This window comes from Vicugna pacos, chromosome 8 (genome assembly GCF_048564905.1).
Source record: "Vicugna pacos chromosome 8, VicPac4, whole genome shotgun sequence".
NCBI classification, from domain to species: domain Eukaryota; kingdom Metazoa; phylum Chordata; class Mammalia; order Artiodactyla; family Camelidae; genus Vicugna; species Vicugna pacos.
In genome coordinates this window covers 49335181-49361051 of record NC_132994.1, presented here as the reverse complement: position 1 = coordinate 49361051, position 25871 = coordinate 49335181, and the positions used below count along the sequence as shown (strand labels likewise).

Here is a 25871-nt window from a genome sequence, read left to right as displayed (position 1 = left end):
AATTGTCACAGGCTATTGGAAAAAGCATAACGTGGCATGGATGGTAGCAGATAAATACAATCAAAGAGCTTTAAATTTCTACCTATTTTTGGAATTGGCATAGGTCAGTGTTTACTTACTTTCTTAACTGGGAGATGCCACCAGGCCAGCTATGTAGTCTGCCAAGCCCAGTGCAGACTGAAAACGTTAGGTCTTCTTGTTCCAATTTCAAGATGGCAACAGTAGAGCATTAAACCCCGTGTGGGGCCCCGCTGAGCATTACACAGGTCCACGGGCATAAGGCCTTCCCTGCTTGTTGAATGGGAGTGAAAAAGGCTAGATTTATTCTTTTCTTTTCAGTAAAACATTTTTTGTGTTTTTTGATTTAAATGGATATAAATATAGAAAATAGAAGATAATATAAACATTTTCTGAAGGCATTAGACTTTTCTTAATATACATATATATGACATATTATTAAATTTTAAAATTAACTTTGCCCTCCATCACCTTGTTGTGTTAGTATATAAACATATGAGTGCACTATTATTTATGTAATCCAGAGTTGCTCATCGTAAATTAAAGGTTGGCAATTAGAAAAAAAGAAAGTAATCCTGTCATGGATTCCAGAGTTTCCTCTAGTGTGAGCTGTGTTAAAACCAAAAACTTACCAGGTAGTCAAATGTAGAAGCTAAATTTTCTTCTAAGCTTAGAGCTGGTATTTCTAGCAAAGAAGTTTTCAAATTTTCAAATGTTAATTTTTTTCCTGGAGGATTAACAACAAGCAAATAAAAGCTAAACTGTTGATATAAATATCTGAAACTTACTTGGCTAGATTTGTAAGAACTGTTACAATCTTTGATATACTCTTGGTGTAAAACCTGTTAGTTCCTGTACCAGGTGCCTCCTGACCTGACTCCCACAGCAAATGTTTTTGGTGCTAACTTTTGGAATTTTCACTATGATAGGCAGATAACATTCCAGAAAGCACATGCAGGGTGTGCAAGAAGTCTTTTCCAGGAATCTGTTCCACTGTGAGGAAGTGGTGTATCATAGTTCTAAGAAAGAGTAAAACTAACCTCCTTCTCTTCTCTCTGTTTTGTTTGTCTGTTTTTTTGCTGTTAAGCTCCCCGTGTAAAATAAAACAATTAGGTCTATTAAATTTTTGTGAGATTATTTATTCCAAGTTTGAGATCATCAGCAGTGTTTTGGAACTGGACACAGTCTAAGAATTGTGACCTTTGAAAAAAATTCCACAGTTGAACTCTGGGTTTCTAGTCACCACCTTCCCTTCTCTTCCCCCCATGCACGGTTGGTAGGATTCCTTGAGTATGCTTTTTACTAGTAAAATAACTGCTAATTCTTGCCTGTAGTGAATATTACTTTCCCCAAAGGTTTATACAGTCTATGCATTTGAAGTAAAAAAAGAAATAACCAAAGCATATGAATGGAGTCTTTTGTTTTTTTCCCCAGGCCAGGCATCTAGCCTAGTTGTTGGTGAAAAGGACCGGATCCCACTGGTGCCTGAGGAGGCACCTGCCTCTGAAACAGACATCAACCTGGAGGTATCATTTGCAGAGCAAGCAGTCAATCAGAAAGAGAGTTCCAAGGAGAAGACCCTGAGAAGCAAAGGCGATGATGCCCTGTTACCTGTACGTAGCACATTATTGAGATGTCACTAAACATCAGAATGTATTTTTCATCAGCTTTTTATTGTGAAAAGTTCAAACACTTAGAAAAGTTGAAAGAATAGCATAGCAGACACCCCTACAGCTTTCGTATAGATCCATTCAACAGTTAACATTGCACAACATTTACTTTGTCTCTTTCTACATCCATCTGTTTGTGTATATGTTGTGCTATCAAATATACACTCACGTCTTTTTTTTTTTTCTTTAAGCTTAACAGGGCATACAAAACAAAACACAGCTCTAATGCTTAAGAAATTGAACATTTGTTGGGGAGGGTGTATAGCTCAGCAGTAGAGTGAGGTCCTGAGTTCAATCCCCAGTACCTCCATTAAAAAGTACATATATTAAAAAAAAGAAAGTGAACATGAAAACAATAATACCATTTGTATATGGTCATATTAAAATTTTCCCAATTGCCACAGAATTGTCCTTTATAGTTTCTCTCTTCCTCACTCCAGCTGGGATTCAAGCAAGGGTCATGTGTTGCATTTGATGTCATATCTTTTTGGTTTCTTGAATCTAGATCAGGTCCTCTGATTTTACTTTAATATTTTGAGGGGTCTAAATCAAATTTCTGGTTTTGTCTGTTCTTGATGACTAGATCCAAGTTAAATGTGTTTAGCCAAACTACTGCCTCGATGGTTCTGCCTCCCATAGCATCATCAGAAGAGGGGCCTGACTTCAGATGGTCCTTTGGTTGAGGATGGATATTTGACCACTTGGTTAAGATGTTCACCAGCTTTCCCCATTGTACAGACACCTTTTCCCCTTGCAGCTAATACTAATTTGTGATTCTTAAGACTGAGTGAATACCCCGTTGTCACTAACAACCATTCACCCGTTGGTTTCACCATGCATTTATAATCTTCAGCTGAAACAGTAATGAAACTAGTGTTTGCGAAGTAGTGATTTCTCTCATTCTCTTATTCCTTTTGTAATGACTGACTGGTGATCTTCTGTAGTAATTGCTTTCCTTCCCTTTTCTCTTTTTGTTTTTGAATATTACTCTAGATTGATGACTCCTTTTTCATTGTGTTTTATGAATCTTTGTTTTGTCTTTGACGTTTAAATTTACCCAAATTTGACAAAAGGTGTCCTTCAAGCTGTGCCATTTTAACACGGCCCCATTCTTCTGCTCCTTTGCTTTCTAGCACAAGATACCCCAGGTTCACCTTGTACTTTTCCTCCCAGACTAGAAAGAATCTATTTCTTCAAAGAGCCCTTGTTTTTTCAGTAGCAGATTGTATTTGGAGACCAAGCTCTGTGTACTGAGTGTTCTCATTGCTACTAAATGTCTTATATTTTTTGAAGTTACATTTACTTATTTTGTAGAATTTCACACACATGGAAGTTAAAAAGCATAGTGTAATGAGCCCCCAATACTCATCACCTAGCTCCCAACGTTCATTAACTCAGGGCTAGTCCTGACCTGTGCATGCCCCCAACTAGTTCCCCACTGTGTTATTTTGAAACACATCTCTGAATTCTGTTTTGTCATCTATAAATATTTCAGTATATATTTCTGAAAGATAGTTTTTTAAAACACATACCTATAGTACTATTATTGTATCTAAAAAATGCTAACAATTCATTTCAAATATCTAATCAGTGTTCAAATTTCAAATTGTATCACAAGTTTCATGATTTTTTTTTTTTACAGTTTGAATCCAAATAAAGTTCATGCATTGCAGTTAGTTGATAATGCCTTTTAAGACTCTTTTAATCCTGCCCTCCTGCCTTCCCTCCCTCCCTCCCTTCTTCTGTCTTCCTGTGGGTCTCTTTCTCTGCCTCTCCTTTCCCTCTCTCCCTTCCTTCATTACTCTTCATTTCCCCCCTATCCTTTCTTCCCTCTCTTCCCTTTTCCCTGCCCCAAAATTTGTTTGTTGAAGGAACCTGGTTATTAAAGTTTCTAATTCTGTCCCTGTGTTCTTCTGTTTCTGGTAAATTGATTAACTCTAGATTTATCAGATTCAGGCTCATTTTTTTGGTCAAGACTACTCCATACGTGATCAGGTATCAAGAGACACTGAACATCTGGTTGTCTTTCTCTTTCATGAAATTAGCAGCTGCTGCTGATCACTGCTTGAACCCATACACTTACTAAGGGTGACAAAATGACGTTCCAAGTTCTTTTTTTTTTCCATTTATTAATTTAAATACTTCTTTTAAGAAAAACTGTCTCAAATGGGTTACCTTTTCCTTTTATTTACTGGTTTTCCTTTTTTTTTTTTTTTTTTGGTTCCCTAGCATCTTTCACTTGTGAACAATTAGTATTGTTTTATTTTCTTGTAAAAATAATATCTTAACTCATGGATTTAGACATCTAAATGAGAAAATTTCTCATATGTTTCTGGTATATTTTCTGCTCCATATCTAGAATTGTCTATCTCTGCAAGAAACCCTGATTCTGTTTGGTAGAAATATACTTCTGTGACTGTGTTCAGGACACTAGGAGTGTTCCTTTCTCTGGATTGGCCATTGCTTTAAGCCTTTTCAGAGGACAGAAGTACATGTATCTTCTTTCTTCCATGCTGAGAATAGTGGTTCTCAGGATACAGCAGATAATATAATCAGAATATCACATAATTACTTGTTTGTTTTATCCTCCATTAATGCACAGCATTCTCAGAATAAAAATACTAACACTGCTGTCAACAATATGATTACTTGAAAATAATTTAAACTTGTTTTTCTTTTCTTCTGTTGTTTGTATCCTTGGGGTGGATCCCAAAAGGACTGTCATAATCCAGTTACTCTGTTTCAGGTTGTTTAGGATGGTTATTCTCCATATAGGTAAGCCACCAACTGCATGCCTGGTTAGGTTCATTAGTTTCACTTTGTAGTCAATGTTTAGGGATTGCTTTTTTGAAATTTAATTTTATTTTAGAAGCATGTATATTATTTACGTGGCCAAAAGTCAAAGTGAAAAACAAGATATATTAAAAGTCTCACTTTTATCCTTGAGCCATCACCCTCTTCTCTCCTTCCCCCTTCCAGGTAAATTTACTGTGCAGGTAAATTTCTTTTTATTTTAATTTTATGATTTATCCTTCCATTCTTAGAAGAGTGGAAGTCCACTATCGACACTTTTCTCCACCTTGGTTTTTTTTTTGGTGGGATACTTATTGGTATGTTCTGGAGATCACTTCATAGTAATATAGAGAAGTATTTCTTGTTTTTTTTTTATTTATACTCTGTACCCCATTGTGAAGATGTATCACAGTTTATTCAACCAGCTACCTGATGGTGGACATCTAGGTTATTTCCAGGCTTTACCATATATTTTTAAAAATCCATTTTAATCCTAGTGGGAAAAATAAAGGAGTATGTATCATACGGCTTCAAGAGAGGATCCAGGTCCCAGACCATCCTTAGCAAAACTATCTTTTAAAAGTGATTGTCTTCTATATCTCAACAGATGGGAGGGGAGTTAAGTGAAGGATAGGAGAGTCTAATTAAACAAGACGCAGTGGACTTTTAAGTTGCTGATTCAAACGGTGGAGTAAAATAAAAACTCATCTCTGCTTCAGAGACTTAAAAACAAAACTTCCTCTCTCATTTTTTTCTCTGCCTAACAGACTAAATTTTGCTCACCTACCTTCTTGATTTTATTCATGTTGTGCTGCCCCAAGCTTACAATGACCTTCCCATGACTGCCCCTCTGTTGTTCCATGTTTACTAAGGAAGCCTTAACTAACCCTTTAGGGTCTAGCTCAGTTCTAACTTTACTGTTAAGTCTTTCCTGATTGTGAACTTACATTAGATAAAATTTAGAAAATCATTTTTAAAACTGTTAAGATGCCATGCTTTTGATAATTACTGTCAAATTATTGTATCCCTGTATTTATTTATGCATATATGTATCTGTTCATGTATACAATCATTTATTTGTTTGTATATCTTCTAGAAGGCATGGGCATACTTGTTAGCTTTCCACAAGTCCTCAGCATGGTTGGTGAAATGAATATTTATATTCATTACTCTGAGGCAGGAGTCTAAGCGGATAAAACCTTAAATTCCATTTCTACTTCATGCTCTCCCACTTCTGTAAATGAACGGGAGGGTCTATGTAATGCGTGGTTCCCCATTGACTTCATTTTATATTCACTTCCTTTTTCTTACGGCATCCAACAGTCTTTATTAATTCTTTACACTCTCTCACAGCAGACTCAAATGTCTCCTCTTAAATTTGGAGATCAGGTTTTATAACCTTCAATGGGTGTTAGTTTGAAAATTAGGTACTAATTGTGTTTTGTGTACCCACGATATCTTAGAAAGTATGCTCTGTAAATATTTCATTCACTTATCAATGATCTGTATGAGGCAGATATTACAATTCCTGTTTTTCATACAAAGAGACAGGTCAGAGAGATTGCATGGCATGCTAAGGCTTGGCTTTAGTGACTAAGCTTTTGAAGCCAGAGTTTTTTCTGGAAGATCCTGTTGACCCTCCTTGATGTGCCCTAGGGGTATATGTTCATTTCATTTAGGTGTGAGGTTAAGTGTCCTTGTCCTTGGATTGGAGCTACTAACAACTTATTTAGGATAGCTTGGGATATTATGTAAATGAAATTCTGGTTTGTTGAGTCCATCATATACGATAAAAATTTAATAGCATTCCTTCATCTTACCTTGGGAGACTAAAAACATTAAGGATTTATTCAGGAATTTTTAAGATCATAGCTTTGAAGTGATAACTATGGTGTAAAGTCTATATTCTAGATGCATGCCTGTATTTTAGTTCTTAGGTCGTTATTCAGTGTCTTTTGGATTCTTACTGAATTATGTTTAATTCAAGTAAATTCATGTTTTATAGTAATTTTGGTTAGAAACAAAGCTCTGTGCATACTGAAGGCCAAAAACTTGCATGGAGGCCCAAGTTGGGAGTTTGCTAGACAATAGAACACCTCTGGAGGAAGGAAGCGGAGGGACAGTAAAAGAAATGGTGGTTCAGGATACAGTGAGGAGGCTGAAAACCTAAGACAGACCCACATCTGAACACCATACAGAACTAGGTGTGTAGGGTCATGATCCTGAATTGTCAAGAAAAGCTTAAATTATGGTTATTGCTCCCCATGTAAAAAGATAAGGAAATTTTAAGAAGTGTAAATTTGAAAGTTTCCTAAAATCTCATTTATCTAGAAAGGTATCCATTCTCTAGAATGACAGTGAATGAAACACCATAATAAAATCACATTTTGCACATAGAAAAGTCTTAGGTAAGAGATGAATGTCCTAGCAGATGAAAAGAAGCCATCTGTGGAAACTGACCAGTAGGAATAGATTCTCTTCCTTTCTGAGCTGACGTTAGAGTGACTTGATGCGTGAAAAAGTCAAGTCCGTCATTACTGACAAAGTTTTTGATGGGCCCCTCCTATTCCAAGGCCTACAAAAGATGGGTGCAGCCTGGGAGAATTACCTGATTAATTTATGGTAACCACGTGGGAACCAGTGACCTTACATTTTTTGAAAATTCTTCTCTCTCCTTTTTCAAAAGCACATTTTTCAAAAGGTAAAGAGCTTTTCTTTTGCTGAAACTGCACTGCCTTCTCTTAGCCAATGAACTGAACCATCCAGTCTATTAACTAAACAAAAATGACATGAAACTTCATAAATATTTAAAGCCACTGCTATGAATTAAACATTGGGATAAAGAACTAACTCCTTTCATTAAGCACAATGTTAGATAAATAAATAAATAAATAAAGCTCATGACAGCTTGCGAGGTAATTCAAATGTTTGAACTAATAATGTTTCAGGTTTCTTTAAACATTTACCTTGGGTAATACTTTAAATAATTTTATTACATGTGTTTGACTTATTAGACTAAAAGCAACTGATTTTAGTGAAACATTTAGGACTTTTTTTTTTTTAAATAGATGGTTGGTAAATAGAATTGGTTCAGCCCTTCAGAACATAAAGCAATTAACAGAACTCTGGGGCCAGGCATGAAGAAAATACAGAGAGTTTTGTGTGATTTAAAAGTGAAGCTCAGTACAAATCATAGGAAATTGAGGGAGCATCAGGCCAGTGACCCTGTGTCTCACTGAGCTTGATTCTGTACTTTGCTCCCGGGGGCAGGGGGGTCTTCATTTCACTGAATACAGTGGGACGGAACACCTGCAGTGTGTCACGGCTCTGGTACAGTAGGGAGATGGGGATGATTAAGACACGGTTCCTGTCCTTGAGGAGTTCACAGTCCCCCATCATTACTGATCAGACATCCCTCCCTGTCTGCTGCAGTGGACAGGGAAAATGGAGCAGGACAGAATGGTTACTGAATTCAGGATTTAGAAGATCTGAATTTACATTCTTATGTCTCTGGCTGGGTACCATATTTAGCCTCTTAATGAGCCTCTGTTTCCCCACCTAGCATATGCTATAATCATTCTTATCCTATCAGGACCTTTGCAGAATAGAATGAGAAATCATTTATCAAATATGAGTATTATCGTTTTTGCCTTACCTTGCAGTAATATTTAAGAGAAAATAAAAGCCATGATACCTGGCTCCATGTTTTCAACCCCTGTGCAGCTGTACGATTAACACTGGAAGTTATGCTGGAAGTTCACTTAGGTAGTGTATTGGTGATATCTATTGCTATTCTTTTAATGTTCTCATAGGGAAAAATGTATTAAAAGTTAAGAGAGACCTCCTTTCTCTTACAGTGGACTCTGTTGAGACTTTATCAGGTTCTAAAGAAGATTCTATACTTGGTTCTGTGGAGAAGTACCTGAGATTCTCGGAGCTGGCTTTGCTTGAAGAGAATTAGCTGCTCAATTGCCAAAAGTTGTAGGTTTTAGGAAACGCTCTAGAACAGTGAGTCTCAAACATTTTGGTCTTATAATGCGCTTAGGCTCTTAAAAATAATTGAGGACCTCAAAAAGCGTTTGTCTTATCCGTCAGGGAAGATGCTGGGGTTGAGGAAAGTAACTTCCACAGCTTCCAGTGCTTGATGAAGCCTCAGGCGCGTAGCCTTCTGGCCAAGAATCTGATTTCATGTTGGAGCATTTGTTGCCTCCTCGGGTGTTGCTGCTCTCTACGCGACAACCAAGAATTCAGGCGTACGCAGATTTCCACAGAAATTATGATTCCATGAAAGATTTTGAGGAGATGAAGAGGGCTGGTACAAAGTGATTTTGGAATGTAAAGAGTTTCTTTGGATTGCGTTCCCTGGAAGGCTTGTCACTGATCTGTGTTCCTGAGCTGTGAAACATGAATAAGCAGATGAAGGAATAGTTTCTCTTGATAAATAATTAAAAATACTGTGTGTGTCTGGGAAGCTTTTGTTTATGTCAGTTATACCTGTGGATATTTACCCTATTAGCAATTAAAATTGAGAAATTTTAAGAGTACTTTTTAATCCATTTAAAATATAGTATTATAGTTGACATAAATAACATTTTATGAAAAATAGCCATATTTTCTAGAACAAATTATTAAGACATGTGCCATGGTTTTACATTTTAGCAGCTCTCTAATGGTCTGGCTTTGGAAGACGTCAGCTGGATTCTAGTATCTACTTCTGCAGCATCTGTTGGCAACACCACGTCTTGTACCTCTGGGAAACTCCATTGTACATCATGAGAGAATGAGAGTGAAAAAGGCAAATAATGCCCCAGCATTAATTATTAAAATAGTGTTGGTCTCTTAGACTCCTTGAAAGAGTATTGGGTGCCTCTGTGGCTCCCTGGACCACACTTTAAGAACTGCTGCTTTAGGACATGTCTCTTGCAATAGTTTCTAGACCATGAAGTGTTAACGCTATGGTGCAAAACTGAGCTAAGTAAAGGGAATAAAAGAGAATCAATTCAATACCCTTGGCCATTAAATTAAATTAGGAAATCAAGAGCAAACCCCAAAGACATAACCTTAATAATAAGATTTTTATCAAACTCTTAGAGAATGATTATTGTTTTAGTAATTGGTACATACAGTGGAACTATGATTTGTATTAAATATGTTAGAGAAATTCGTGTTTTTATTTTGTTTTTCTTAGTTTCACACATATTCAATATGAAGAGGCTGAATAGGTAGTAGATAACATTTGAGAAAGGCACAAGACAATAAAGACACCACTGATAGAAGTGTATCTAAGCCTCAGTTAATTTATTCCGTAGTGGAAGTAATAATAGTAGCAACCACATAGAAGTGCTTGGGGAATACCAGGCATTTAAACCTCATAGCAGCCCTTTGAATTAGGGGAATTCTCCCTTCCCCTCCCCCCTCCCCCTTCGTATTCTCCTCTCCTTCCCCCGCCTCTCCCCACTGCCTCCTATTTTACTACCAGAATCCCACACAGCTAGTCAGTAGTTAGATGACTGGTAGGCATTGTGTCTCTGAAGTCCTTGTTGAGTCTCCCCTCTGCCCTCCCCAGTGCAATACAGTCCTTCTGTACCTGTCTTATTTGCATTTTTGTGACAATATTATATATGCCATATATACAATATTATACATACAATGTCATGTATTACATATATATGGCAATTAATAATTACGTAGGTCCAGGGTCCCTGGCACAGTCTGAGCACTCACTGGTGGCCACTCCTCTTCTTTCTCATCTCTTCTTCACCTTCCCTCCCTCTTCCTCCTCCTCATGGTTTGTCTTGCCTTCTCTTCCTTCTTGGTTCTCTAAGGTCTGTTAATTCGAGTGTTTTTTTTTTTTTTTACTGATTTTGTCCTCTTGGCCACTGGTATTCATATTCTTGGCACATGGCCTGGTTCCCTTGTCTGTCAGACTTTTATTGATTTCCTACAGGTTTGCAACCAGCATTAAGATAGGATTGCTCTTCGTTCCAACTGGAGAGATCCTGCTACAGCTTTCATTGTCAGTCCTCTTGAGTGTAACTTCTTTCTGTAGTTACAATTTTGTCTTCTTTCATTAAAAAAGGGGTTAACTACTGTAAACCTTTACTATATTAATGGTATTTATTTTAGAGTTTCAGATTGCCAAAAGACAAAACAGGCACCACCAGGATCGGTGACCTGGCACCCCAGGACATGAAGAAAGTTTGCCATTTAGCCCTAATTGAGCTGACTGCCCTCTACGATGTATTGGGTATTGAACTGAAACAACAAAAAGCTGTGAAAATCAAAACAAAAGGTAATTTTGAAATGAAAAGCGGTTGAATTTACTCCTAAAGTAGTAAGAATGAGCTTGGCTTTTTAGAAATATTCTTGTAGGGGTGGGAAACATCTACACAATAAACCAACACTTGAATACATCCACAGTTCAGACTCTAAAACATTCCTTGCAAAATTTTTGTGACTTGATGAGAATGCACTGCCTCCTAGATTGTAAAAAATAAAGGGATAATCAAATATTTAATTACCATAGAAGGAAATTAGAAGGAAATTCTGAGTCAAGGTTTCTTAACTCAAATGGGCTCTCCTTTGAAAACTACGTTTAAAAATAACATTTGGTACATATACTTATTTCCAAAATTGGATCTTGAAAAATAACTTTAAGATGGTTGTTCCTGATCAATTACTTTTGCTTATTTATTTGATGGCAAATACATACGGCAGTTAGTAGTCTGTCCCTTTGTTCATTTATGTTAACTATTTTGCAAAAAATATTCTCCCCTATATTAAGAAACTAGTGCAGTTGTGGCACAGAATGTCACTGAATTGTGCTTCTTATGGGTTTGTGTGGTTTTTTCCTTTGTAAGCAGCTTGCTTTACCCATTACATAAATAGACTTTATTTTTTATAATAGGGTAGAGAACAGACACCTCCTCAGTTTTTGTTTTTCCAAAATTTTATTGGCCTGGAAATCCAGATAATTTTCTGTTGACAAAGCTTTACTGTTTAGGAATCTCTAACATCTCCTTTAACTTTAAAGGCATCTCTTAAAGAGAAACCAAGAATGAGGATTACTGAGTTGCTATGGTAACGTTAGCAAAGACAAGTGTTCACCTGATTTAAGTTTTAGAGGCAATTTCTCTGTAGGATTGAAGTGTACCTTCCCTTCAGGTCCTTTCTCCCATGCTGGGCCCCAGAAGACCTCATTCTGTGTTCAATTCCTTTGAGTGAGTGTTTTAGCTTAAGGCTTGGGATGGTGAATTTCTGAGTCAAACATTTCTTCTGGTTTTCCACAGTCCATTGTGAATAATGAAGATTCAGATGCTTTTTCAGAAGCTCATCACAAAGTCTTCTCCAAATACTAAATATAAATATAATTTAAATAGCTGTGACTCAGTGCTCAAGACTTTCAAAGTGGCTTAAAGAGGTCTTTTAATTTTATGTTTTAGAATAGCCTCCTATCAGAGAGAGAAATATTAAACCGTTCTCATTAAGAATATCACTATTAATATAACAGATTTTCTTTTCATCTTTTTTATATGTTTGTATCTTATTTATCTTACATTATAAACTAGGCTTTTGACATTCTTGAAGATTGCTTTTTTTCCCCCTAATTCCTAAACTACAGGTTATTTACTGGGTTATTGGCATTTGCTTGAATGTCATCTCTGTTGACATGGCAGTTTTCATGTCTGTTTTTATATCACAAGATAATCACCTTTTCCATGTTCACGAATGATTTCTATCTATTTTTTTTTGCACTCATAGGATTATAATATAGTTTCCAATTGATATGCTCTTTTATACTTTGATTTTTCTATTCAGGAAACAAATTTATTTCAAAAGCTCATAATTTTTTATTTCATGGTGATGCTTTCAGTGTTATTACTTGTAACTGATTACATGGCACCATTTTCCTGTCTTACATTAGCTGGCTTTGTATAATTGAGATCTCAGTTCTGTAATACATAGGAGTGGGAACTGCTTATAAATTTCTAGGGAATGACGATGTGTATTACACTTCTGTGCTTAGTGTTCACTCGGTAATGGGCGTGGGGTAGGAGGTGCTGGGTAGAAGCGATGCTCACCCTAGACTGAAGGTGTATGATTTTAATTTAGAAAAATTATAACTTATTACCTGTTGTTTCTTCTGGAGTTATTTTCAAATATATAAAACTACACATTTAAATCCACAAAGACCAAGCATTTGCTGTATTTCTCAAGAAAAACTTCTGTAGAATAAGATCATAATGTTGCCTGATTTCTCAAAAAGCAGATGTTTATATTTTACTGTATTGTAGAATGTCGACTGTCAATTAAGTGTGGAAGAGATGAGTGATATTTGTTTTAAGCCAGAAGCTTTAGTGTGATTACATGTAGTGAATGATCTGCAGATTCTGCCTACTCCCACAGCACTGTTTCTCTTATGTACCAGTTTATACTTTCCTAATTATTTTGGTGATTGTTTATAATCGTTTGTCAGGTTGTCTTTCCTTGCTAGATTGCGCTATAAGGCAGGGCCAGAATCCTTCAGCTGGGTTGTGTATCCCTAATGGCTCGACAGCGTCACTCACTTAGGTGCTCGGCAAATACTTGTCTGATTGAATGACAAGATCAGGAATCTGTTGCCTTAACATTTTTGCATTAATATTTTATAGGTTGATGAAAGTGAAGACATTTTACCTTTTTTTTTTTTTGTGGCAGATTCTGGCCTGTTTTGTGTTCCATTGACAGTACTGTTAGAACAAGATCAGAAGAAAGTCCCAGGAACTCGAATACCCTTGATATTTCAAAAAGTAAGTAGGCCTGAATGAGTCAGCATAGAGAGAACATACGTGAGCTAACGGTGGGTTTTGTTTTCTTTTTTGTTTGTTTTGCACTCATAGGATTATAATATAGTTTTCCAATTGATATGCTCTTTTATACTTTGATTTTTATATTCAGGAAACAAATTTATTTCAAAAGCTCATAATTTTTTATTTCATGGTGATGCTTTCAGTGTTATTACTTGTAACTGTGATTACATGGCATCATTTTCCTGTCTTATATTAGCTGGCTTTGTATAATTGAGATCTCAGTTCTATAATACATAGGAGTGGGAACTGCTTGTAAATTTCTAGGGAATTGAATCCTCATGAATATTTCATGCCTGTATGTATTTCCCAGGCTTTCCTATTTACAGTGAGGATGTCCAATTTAATTTACTAGTGCCTACTTCCAAAGTAGTCAAAGAAATCATAAAGTAGAATTAGAAAATGATTGCTAAACTATGAAGTCACTCGTACAGTCAACACTCAATTATTCATAAGGGGATTATCTATGACAATATAAAAACTTCAGTCTAAACTTCAAGCTATCATTTTTCAGGAACACAGATCACATTTGATAAAAGACAGAGAATGCCCATGAAGAAGGTGGGTCAGATCAGTTATGGGCTACTCAATGTGTAGGTTGTTGCAACAGCCCAGGAATTTCACAGTTTCTGGAAGTTCTGGGGTGGCAAGAGTGGCAGTTGGGACTTTCACAGTTGTTTGGTTCAACAAGTTCATCAACACTACCAAGATTCAGTCTGCTTGGCGCTAATTCTTCTGTTATTCCCAGTCTTTTACCATCTTACCTACAAAGCTCCGATTCCTTCATTCCTCATATTCACTCATTACATCCAAACCTGTGTCTCAGTGTTTCTCCTGATGGACTTTGTTCTGCACAGACTGCCTGCAGAACCTGGATGTGTGCGCATAGCTGTCAGCGGTCTCTGCGATTAACAGAGAGATGCTGACAAATGTGGCCATATATTCAGGTTCTTTCAATGGTGGTGAAAGGTGTGAGTTACTCTACACAGGTGGACAAAAGCAGGGATCTCAGCAGGATCCTTTCCCTGGGTGCTCCAAGAGAAACAGAACCAGTAGGAGATTTTATCTAATGTTTATACCTTTGTCTATATATCTATATATTGGTATACATATATAGAGAGATTTACTTTAAGGAATTGATGACTTATGCAGTTGTGGGGCCTGGCAAGTCTGGATTATAAAGAGCAGACCAGCAGGCTGGAAACACGGGCAAGAGTTAATGTTTCAGTGTCGAGTCCAAAGTCTGCAGGCTGGAAACTCTGGAAGGGTTTCTATGTTGCAGTCTTGAGACAGAATTGTTTCTTCTTTGGGGAACCTCAGTCTTTACTCTTACAGCCTTCAGCTGACTGGATGAAGCCCACTCACATTTTAGAAAGTAATTTCTTTACTCAGAGTCTACTGATTAAATGTAAATCACATCTAAAAATATCTTCATAGCAACACCTAGACTGGTGTTTGACCAAACAACTGGGCACTGTAGCCCAACCAAGTTGACACATCACATTCACCATCACACCAGCAAGCAGTAAGTTCTGGTATCCACAAAACTCAATGTTGCCTCCTGGTCATGCCCAGATTGCATCCTGCCTCTTGTCATCTTCTCTTGAAATTGTTTTCGTATTTATTTAATTAGTTATCTTACATTTTTGGTCTCTTTCACATTCCGGAGACTCAGACTGCCCACCAGTTTGAAGTCATTGGACAAGAGTCTTAAAGTTTTTTGGTTCATATAAAAAAAGAAAGGGAGTGTAAAGAGTTTTCTATTAGATAATGCTCATCTGTTTGCATCCCCTCTGAATTATAAGTAAAAAGTCACAGTGATCTATCATGATATTTTCTGATTTATCAGCTGATGATTATGTATTCCTTCAATTTTGTAGAAAGGAAAGAATTGGAACCCACTGATTTACAAAAAATTTTATTACCAGTCTTTCGAGGATTATTTTCTCTCAGTTATTGAGAAATATACCCCCAAAAGACTTGAATAAAGTTTATCTAATTTCTGTAAATTGTGTCTGTTTTTTTTCCCTCCCACTTAGAGGCACATTGTTTAAACCACATATTCAGAAAGGGTTGGAGAAGTAGAAATATTCTTAATTTTTATCCATGGCAAAATTCTGCCAAATTAGCAAATCCTGTTTTCACTGTCAGACTAATCAGACAAATAAAAAATACTTTGTGTCAAAAATGTCTGACTTCATATTTAATCCATTAATTCACAAATTCATATGTATGTAGTATCTATTTTGGGAAAGGCTATGAACTTCACTGATAAATTATTATATAATGTATCTTGTAAAGTAAATTACTAAAAGCAGCATGATTAGAATATATAGATCATTATAGTTTTTCTCCATTTTTTTTAAAGGTTTACTTACTAATTTTGTTTGTTTATTTTTAATGGAGGTACTGGGGATTGAACCCAGGACCTTGTGCATGCTGAGCATGCGCCCTACACTGACCTATACCCTCCCTCCCCATTCTCCATTTTTAAGTTTTGAAAATAAAAGGAAAGTTGTTAAGTATTATTTTACATTTTAATAATGCAATATAACGTGGTAGCTAAAAATATTTTCAAAGTGAGAAATATAAGAAAACACATGGCATTCTTTCAGACAATATATACACATACATCTATTGAATACTAGTATTCAGCACTAGAGAATAATAAAAAGAATTCAAATATAAGAACCCAGAAATCACTCTCATACGGTTATTTAGAAATCATCCATTTTTTTCCTGTGTATTTAATGAAAGCAAAATTCATATGCTGCTAAAAACTAATTTGGTCCAGCTACTAGCATACAGTTTTATTTTTTGTTAATAGAACATTTTAAACGTTTTATAAGATGAAATAAAACAAAAATTGCTTGTACATGAATAAATGTTGCATGGTATTATTTAATAAATTTGGTTTTGAATATTTTATTGAATAATGCTCATCTAATCTAAAGTCTAATCTAAAATAATTCACATAAAGATTTTTCCTGTGGGTTTTTTTTTTTTTAATCCAGGGTAACTTTAAAAATGTCTTGGAAAACATTCCAGATGAATTCTTTAAAATCATGTACTGCTTTGGTCAAAGATGCTTCTCTTTTCAGTTAATAGTAAATCCTTGAGAAAATTCTGAGACTACTCTTTTTTTATTCTTACCTGACTCCCTCAAGATCAGTACAGGGACAGAAGGGGTGAGGTCATTAAAGAAAAACTGCCCTCTCTTCCAGTGTCTACATTCTACAATATATCTGATTTCGGAACATCTAGGTAAAGGTCAAAAGACTTCATTCATGACACCTTGCTTTGCTCCTAACACTTTGCTAAGAAGGGGAAAATAGTAAGCTTTATGTTGTTTACAGAGCTTTGGTAAATCATTAAAGGAGGTTTCCTTGAAAAAAAATTAAAATTTTTTACATTCTTTTGGTGCTCTGGAAGATTTTGTGCCTTAGGGTCTGCAGAGAGTATTATAGTAAGTTTGGGGCTGAGTAAAGAGTAGGTCTGTCTTTTAGAAAGCTATTGTGAAAAGGGGAGGGTGGGTGTTAGGAAGGAAAATCTACGTGATGCTAGCAAGTGCCTTGTATTTAAACTGAGGACAAAGAAACTGATTTCCTTAAAATAGCAGAGTACCTCCTAAAAACCCTTTGTGTACTGCCCAGGGAATGCATATTCCAACTGGAAGTCTCTGCCAAGAACTAACCACTTTTATTATCTTCCTAGCTTCCAACATTGTCATTGTAATTTCTCCATTTGCCTATTCTTGTGGGTTTCTGCCTTATTAAAAAAAACAAAAAAACAACTTTGTTATTTTAATGGGGTTCTGAAGATAGAGAGAACTGTATGTATTCATTGGGCATTGGGTAGCCCAGTTTAGCCTAATTTAGACCCCCTATACAAGAACTTTTTTTTTTTTAATTAAGTTTACCACCAAAAGCTTAAAAGACTAAAAATGACTATTTGCTACCAGTTTTTAGTTCTTCATATCATAAATAATTCTTTCTTTGAATAAACTAAAAATGAGATATAAATGTGCAAATACTTAAAATTTCATAAGATTTGTTTGATTGAAGAATGTATGTTTCTGGGAAACCAGAAGAAATGCATGATCTTAGTTGCTTTGAAATAATGAACATGGGTCAGTCTCTGTTTGGAGTATCTCAGCTGTTGTGTGAAACTACACACTTGTGTTACAAAGGAGAATAAACTCGACATTTTTCTAAATGATGACAAGTTTTGGGACATGTCAGTTTCAAGGATGGATAGTGGTAGTGAAGGAGCATTCAGAACTTCATGAAATCTACTTTACATGTCACTGTAATCAACTTTCATGTATTTATATATGAAACATGTTAAATTTGGAATTGTACCTGTTAAGAATACCAAAATCAGAGTGTTCTGTTTACACACAGCTGATTTCTCGAATTGAAGAAGGAGGTTTGGAAACTGAAGGTCTCTTAAGAATACCTGGAGCTGCCGTTAGAATCAAGGTAATTACTTGGTTCTAATCATGTAGAACTTTACTGATTAATTATACTTTTGCATTTTTAAAGCTAACTTGTCCTCCCCACCCCTTCTTCCCATTTTAGTAGACAAAATAGAACAAAAAACCTTTTAACATTAAACATTCAGTTTATAGTTAGTTTCTCTAGTCTCTTTTGACTTGTGTAGGTTTTGATTTTTTTTTCCAAAATCACTGTATTACCTGTGATAATACTGTGATAAATTAAGAGGGAAATGATTTTAATCTCTCTTCTGGGCAAACATAAAATAGGAACAAAAGTAAACAAGCAAAAGACAAGAGTAGTTCCATCCTTCTGATGAAAAGGGAACCTGACAGGTCAAAATATTAAGAGGGGGCTGGCAACAGATTTAGTCAGCGTGAGTAACAGCAGTTGAGTTTAAAAAAAAAAAAAGGCAGGATGATAAACTCCGCCAGGTGAACAGAGTAGAAGACTTGACATCAGTCCCCAGACATTATTAGTCTTAGTAAGCTGGCAAAATGAGACTCTGTCTCAACCACCCTGTTGACTGTCACAGTTCCTTGGCTCCCTGGATCCAAGGGTAGCCTGAGTTTTGCAACCAGTTTTTTATTTCTTCATATCATACTCTATCTAGAAGCTTTATCAAGGGAAAATATTTGGTTAGCAGTCATGAACAATCTCCGCCACCCTATCCTCCAGATTCAGCTCTGGCTCTAAATAGATAGTGTTAGATAGGTCACTGCCCACATCCGATATTTTGTCTTCCTGAATCTGTAAATCTAAGAAAAAATAGGATAGAGGGAAGAGATAATCCTCTGTTCATTTCCTTAAGACCTATTCGGTGTGAGACCTTGAGAGCTGGATCAAGAAGAAATGACTCCTGTAGGGTGGCACTCTCCTTGCCTGGGACAATGGCTGTGGCGCTGCCAGGACCGGAATTACTGTTCATAGGTTCCACAGTTTGCATCACCTGCTTATCTTGATAAGCTTCCTCAATTTAGGAAGCTAGTTTGGGCCGACTTGGCTCTTACTACGTGGTGATCTCAGTTTAATTGGGTTTGAGTCACCCGATACATACCCTGCTCTCAACTGTCATCCCGCTGGTGTCCCCTGGGCTTGCGGTGCGGTGCACAGAGGTCCCCGGAACGGCTTCGGTGCCCCCGTGAGTGAGCGTGATGAGATGCCCTGGTCTCAGGTCCCCTGCTGACACCTCCGGCCTTTTACCACCAGTCAGTTATGGACACTGTGTGATTCGAGGATGAGTTCTGTGGAGAAGCATGTTCTTCTGCAGAGAAAGAATCCCTCGGAAACAGGTAACGGGACTTCATGTTACCCACCTCCACGAGAACGACCGCTTCGCAGGGCACAGTTCACAGCGCGCATGAGCAGGATGCGACGGCCGGCCCGCTTGCCAGAGTCCTGCACGCCTTCTGCCGAGCATCCAAGGGTTTGCAGCATGCGTGTTCTGCATTTTGGCCGGGTAGCTGGCGGAGGGAGGAGTTCGACTCGGTATAATTTCTTAGAAGCTCAATTAAGTGGATTCGGCTGGCTCAACTCTTCAACACAGCCCGTTGTCACAGACCAAATTACACAGCAGCTGGTCCATTATAAATAATTTAAAGATAATATGCAAAAATTCTGGTTCTTTCTCCTCCCCTTCCCCACCAAGTTGCTGGGGCCTTCATCCCGCCCCTCTCTTTCCTTTCCTCCCCCCCCTCTTTCACCCTTCTCTCCTTCCACCTGGCTTTCCCCTAACCCCCATTTCTAGGTTCGCCTTTACGTATTTAACCAATTACAAAAATAATTGGGGTGGAGGCTGGAATTGTGTCGAGAAGAGAAAGTGTCAGAAATTCACCTTACAGGAAAAACAAAAGAACGTTTCTTGGGAGAACGGTTTCAAATAATAGAAGGAAGTGACAACCTTGGAAGGATTTCTATCATAATAGGATTTACGCCACAGTGAAAAAGCATATAGAAAATAGTAATTATGAAACTAAGTTGATTTATTATTAATAATTTGTCTGGCAAGTTTTGCAGCATCTCTGAGGTAAATGAAGTAGGTATTTCCAGTTCTACATGGGCCCCCACTGTTTTCTGCAGCTAGCAGCAGGACGGCTGTGTCACTGACAGCCTGTGGTTTTAAGACAGGTGTATTGATATATTTTCGTGCCTCATTTGCTGGAGAATTTGGTTTTCCATTTCCTAGAGGTGAGTAATCAGAGGTGGCCTCCTGCTTTAGGTCCAGAGATTGATTATGTATTTCGTTATGTAACGGACTTCTAAATAATTTAAAACACAGACTTTTTTAAAATGATTTTTTTAAAGTGAGTGAAAAAATTTTAGTATCTAAGTAAAGCCACCAAATGTAAAGGCTCTTATAACTAATCTTTTGATTAAATCTGCACTGCTTAAGGTTTGTTGCAGGTCCTGAAAATTGTACAGTTTTTTAAATTTTTTGGTGTTAGGTATCATCTTCATTGGTGGTGATACCCATCTTCATTTGGGGTGGGGGTGGGGAGTATTTTTCTGAGTACGAGAGGAGTGCTTGGTACTTTCAGATGACTTTACACGAGTAGAACCTCTTTTAAAGTGGGAAGTATATCATTCTCAGCAGAAAAAAAAATGCACTCACTGGTAGCTTTTTTTCCCCTGTCTCTCTCTTCCTTTGCCTTTCAGAATCTTTGCCAAGAACTCGAAGCAAAGTTTTATGAAGGGACCTTTAATTGGGAAAGTGTCAAGCAGCACGATGCCACCAGCCTGCTGAAACTCTTCATCCGGGAGCTGCCCCAGCCGCTGCTCAGTGTGGAATATCTCAAAGCGTTTCAGGCTGTCCAGAGTAAGTGCTGTCCATCCGTCTCTGAAGCCATTCTTGTGCTGGTGCCATCCATATTAATTGTTTTAATGACATTTTGCAGCACACAGACTATAACCAGATATATTTGGATAGACATATTGACTCACTGATGGCAGCGTGTACTCAAATGCCACACTGTGTTTTCCTTTTCCTTTATAAATATACATCTCTGAATAAATAGATAACAGAATGTTCTCTTTGGGTGCAGATTAATTGCATCTCCTTTCAGCAATACAGTATACGTATTTTTGTGTTAAAACCTGGAAACTTCAGATTTCTTTTATAACAGAATGAGTCATGTTAAGTTCTCTGATACATTTGTCTTGCCAAGTGTTAAAAGCAACACTTACTGGAGAAGCTGTGGATTAACAGTTATCATAAAAGCACAAGGGGATGTGGCAGAACCTGTGATTATTTCCTGAAAAATTAATTTCTGAAATTGTCATGCAGAAACGTAGAACAAATCATTTGGCTGCCTCATTGGTGGGGGGGGGTGACAAACTTCACATGTCTTGCTATATTGTGGTCTTGGGAAAAGCTCCAAATTAAGGTCTCCAGTAGTTCTCGACTCCTGTCCAGTGAACACAGAGATCTTAGGAGGTTCATGTACTGGCATGATTACCTCTTTTAGTCTTAGAGACCATTAAAACAGGAAAAATGCTGTCACCACATTATAGTGACCATATTGTTAAATTCCAAGTTGGGACACTTTTGAGAGTAAAAAGGAGGTACTGTTAATGATTATGGCGAGCTACAGTTAACATTTAACTGTATACAGTTAACCAGAACTGTTCCAGGCTATTCTTTTTTTTTTTTTAATGAGGTATAATTGACATACAATATCATCAGTTTCAGATGTACAGTGTAATGATTCAATATCTGTATATATTGCAAGATGAACACCATAATGTCTAGTTAACATCTGTCACCACATATAATGACAGAAAAATATTTTTCTTGTGATGAGAACTTTGAAGATTTACTTTTAGCAACTTTCAAATATATATATAGTGTTATTAACTGTAATTCCCATGCTCTACAATTTCCCCGGGGCTTATTTATTTTATAACTGGCAGTTTGTGCCTTTTGACTCCTTTCACCCATTTCCCCCCATCCCCACCACCTATGGTGGTTCAGATTGTTTCCCAAATCAATTCTATGAATCTGTGAGCTGTTTTTGTCTTTTTAAGATTCCACATGTAAGTGAGATCATGGGATATTTGTTGTTGTCTGTCTTATTTCACTTAGCATATTGATCTCCAGGTTCATCCATGTTTGTTGCAAACAGCAAGATTTCATTATATTTATTTATTTATATTGAAGTACCATTGATTTACAATGTTGTTTCAGATGTACAGTAAAGTGATTTGGTTATACGTGTACATATATATATATACTTTTTCAGATTCTTTTCCATTATAGGTTATTACAAGATATTGAATATAGTTCCCTGTGCTATACAGTAGGTTCTTGTTGTTTACCTGTTTTATATACATAATAGTGTGTATGTGTTAATCTCAAACTCCTAATTTATCCCTCCCTCTCATCCCTTTTCCCTTTGGTAACCATAGTTTATTTTCTAAGTCTGTGAGTCTATTTCTGGTTTGTAATTAATTTCATTTGTATCTTTTTTTTTTTTAAGATTCCACATGTAAATGAGATCATGATATTTGTCTTTCCCTGACTTACTTCACTTAGATAATCTCTAGGTCCATCCATGTTGCTACAAATGGCATTATTTCATTCTTTTTTATGGATGAATATTATTCCATTATGTGCCAGGCTAGTCTTAAAGCATGTTATATTGAAATGTTTCCTGTGGGTTATTAGATATCATAACACCTCTTCAGAATTTTTAGGGAAGACATGACTGAAATCGTTTTCTAAAATTTTTTTTAATGGTTCAATTGTGCTATTTTGCCTATATATTCCTTGGCTAAAGATGAAGGGACTAAATTTATCCCTGAAAAATAAATGCCAGAATGATTACAGATATCCAAGAGTGTTTCTTAATGGGATGAGGGCTACTGGAAATGAGTATCAAGGGTGATGATTGTGCCTCTCCAACTCTTTCATTGCTAGTGGGTTTTCTCATTCATTCCACAAGTGTTTATTGAACACCTATTGTGTTCCAGGCCCTGTTTTGCACAATCCTGTTGGAACTGATGGACTCTCACCGTGTACACCACATCATTTGTTCACTCACCATTAAGAGAAACAGACTTCACTGTTACAGATGCACCCTGACACCATATCCTAGAAGGTCCAATCTTCTATGTCTTTTCATTGGGGAATAATTATCACGCAGAAGTTAAAATTATTTCCAAAGCACTGTTGTGTGTCTGCAAACATAAGGCCGCTCGTCATATGATCACAGTTGGAAGTGAGCATTCTGAGGGATAGAACACTCCACAGCAACAGCTGCTTCTCTTGGTCTCCCACAAACACACTCTCAACAAGGCTTCGGCTCAGTCTTTGTGTCTTACATTTTCCACTGGTGTGTATGCCAAATAATGTTCTTTCTTACAAAATGAGAAGAGAAAGTAAAGAAAAATGTTTGGTAAAGACAAGCATTCAGATTTGTCTACTCTGTCTGCAGATCTTCCAACCAAGAAGCAACAACTACAGGCTTTGAACCTTCTTGTCATCCTCCTGCCTGATGCAAACAGAGACACACTCAAGGTCAGCTGGACTCATTTACGTGAGCTCTCCCTCAGAACGCAGCGGAGTAATTTTTCATTATTTGTGGCAAAACAAAGTGATGTTATCGTGGAAATGTTAGTAGTTGTCTATAAGGAAAGGACCTGTATTTAAGGACAGATGGTGAAAGTCTTTAATTTTATTAATTTATTAACTAGATTAGTCATATTAATGGTATCATTAGGTTTTGTTTGTTTGTTTGTTTGTTTGTTTGTTTGTTTTGTCTTTGGGTGGTTTGTTTTTCACTGGCACATTTCTTCTACCAAAGCAGGTAACTGAAGTTCATTTGTTACTAGAAACATGGGTGCTTTTGGGGTTTTCTCTTCTATTTTTCTGCATTTTCCAAATTTTATTTAATGAGCATGTATTAGTAAGGTGAAAAATGAAAGTTTAAAAAGAGAATCCTAAGGCTCATCAAATACAACCCACTGTTGCCTAAAGACGTTACATTTGTAGTTCCAAGCAGTAGAGTCTGAACTAAGTCATAATGATGACTTTGAAATGTTTGGTTAGCCAAAACACAGACCAACTCTAATAAATGCTAGTCATTTCTGTAAGGGCTTTACCCTGAGATTCTGATTAATGTCATGATTTCAAAGTGATTTGGTCCAATATTCATATGATTTAATACTGTTTATCTTAACTGTTGTCAGAGGCTTTTATAATAATCAGTGGATTGTTCTGTGTTGATTTATTTTCCTTAGGGGAAAAAGTTTATAGGGTAGTTGGAAGAAATTTAATTATAAACTTTTATAAAGTTTAGAAAGAGTTTTTATACCTTCTGTTTTGTTGTTGCCTTTAAAAATTTTTTTTATATAGATAAGGGTGAAAACTTTACGCATTTACCCCTGTATTTCTATTTAAAATGAGAAATCATGTCAAAAATATTTCCTGTCAAGAAAACAAAACCACCAGTTGGTAAATCTTGGAAATTTTTTTCTGTGCCTTGCTAAGACTCCTTGAATTGAAACTAGGTGAGTGAGTTCTTTCATGCCCATGGAATTGAACATTAATACTTAGCTCTTCTGGATGAAGCAGTTAATGAGGATCACTGGAGTTAAAAAACAAAACAAAACAAAAAACAAAACACTGCATCACTATAGGAGAACTTCCGAAGAGTTATTCCCTTAACTAAGTCAGAAAATAATCTTTTGCTTCACTGGTTGTTAAATAAATAACCGACAAGGCAGATTAGGTTTGGTTTGGTTTGGTCTGGTTTTGGAGATAGACCAACTCCAGAGAGGGATGTATTCAAAAATTGTGTGACCAGAGCTGCTGTGTATGGGTGTATAGACTGTGGCTAAAATAGGAGCATCTGGCCCAGGACACAGTGGGGACTGATTTCCAGTCTGTTCTCTGCTTGTTAGCCATGCCCTGGACATAGGGTATCAACTACTCAGAAAGAGGAATTTAATCCATATTTTCCTTCGTCACATAAAGATGCCTGTCTATGTGACAACCCTGTGAATGACCAGTATAAGGTGGAAACTGAGATACATGATTTACTTAAAATATGCCTGCATTCAAAAGAATTCAGGTAGTTTTGAGAGGAAACGCTTATCCTGGTATGGTTACTGTTGGGCGAGGTTGGTCTGGAACTCATTCTTGGACTTTGCCTTTAAAGTCGCAGGCACATTCTTTTTTTTTTTTTTTTTAATTTTAAAGTAGTTTTAATTTTTGCATATCAGATTACTGGGAGCACAATTACATAAGTAAGGAAGAAAACACTTTTGAGGGGTAAAAAAATTAGAAAATGAAAACAAGTAATTTTAATAATTTACTTAGGCTTTAGAAACTTAATTAGCCAGCTCTGATGAAGATTTCAAACAAGACTTCTAATAATAGAAACATTGAAATAAGTATACCTACAAGAGAATAAACTATTTAAATTTAGTTCTACAAAAGAGAAGGGAAACTTCATCACAAGGTAATTTCAGGAAGCTTAATGCAAACTTCGTCAGTTTTTCCAATCCTAGTGCTACTCCTTCAGTTGCCATTTGGAGGAACAGGATCATGTGCATGGCTTGTGTAGACTGTTTCTACAGCACATCTAAGGGTTTGGAGTGACCATGTTAAACGCCATGTCCTAGTTTAAGTCTAAAGCAATAGGTGTCTTTGGACAGATTGCTTAACCGGGATTTTTTTTTTTTTAACCTTGGATTTACTGCATTTGAACCAGTGATCATACTTAACTTTGACTTGGAGGAATAACAAAGACTGATGTTAAGATAACAATAGGAGACCTGTGTTAATATAATTAGGGGCATATGTTTATCCTTTTTGTAGTTTTAGGGAGTTTGTTTTTACATACATTGTCTTGCTTAATCCTGGTAGGCTAGGAGATTAGTATTTCCATTTTATGTATAAGAAGACATAAAGAGCAGGATGCCAGAAGGTTTGCCCTAAGATTACACATAGCTAATAAGTAACCGTGCTGGGACTCTGACTAGGTTTTCAGAGTGGGTTCAGTGATACTTACATAATACCAGACTGGTGATAGATACTTTTTTAAAAG

At 36.6% G+C, this 25871-nt stretch overlaps 1 protein-coding gene across 1 annotated transcript in view; it reads left to right on the top strand.

Annotated features, from left to right (window-relative positions):
* Positions 1–25871, top strand: part of ARHGAP18 (Rho GTPase activating protein 18) — a 118685-nt gene that overhangs the window by 71623 nt on the left and 21191 nt on the right. Inside the window, exons 5-10 of the mRNA XM_006200118.4 lie at positions 1453–1631; positions 10608–10773; positions 13179–13270; positions 17731–17808; positions 20479–20638; positions 23256–23338. Of these exons, the coding sequence (XP_006200180.2) occupies positions 1453–1631; positions 10608–10773; positions 13179–13270; positions 17731–17808; positions 20479–20638; positions 23256–23338 (758 nt within the window). The remainder of the gene's footprint in view (positions 1–1452; positions 1632–10607; positions 10774–13178; positions 13271–17730; positions 17809–20478; positions 20639–23255; positions 23339–25871) is intronic.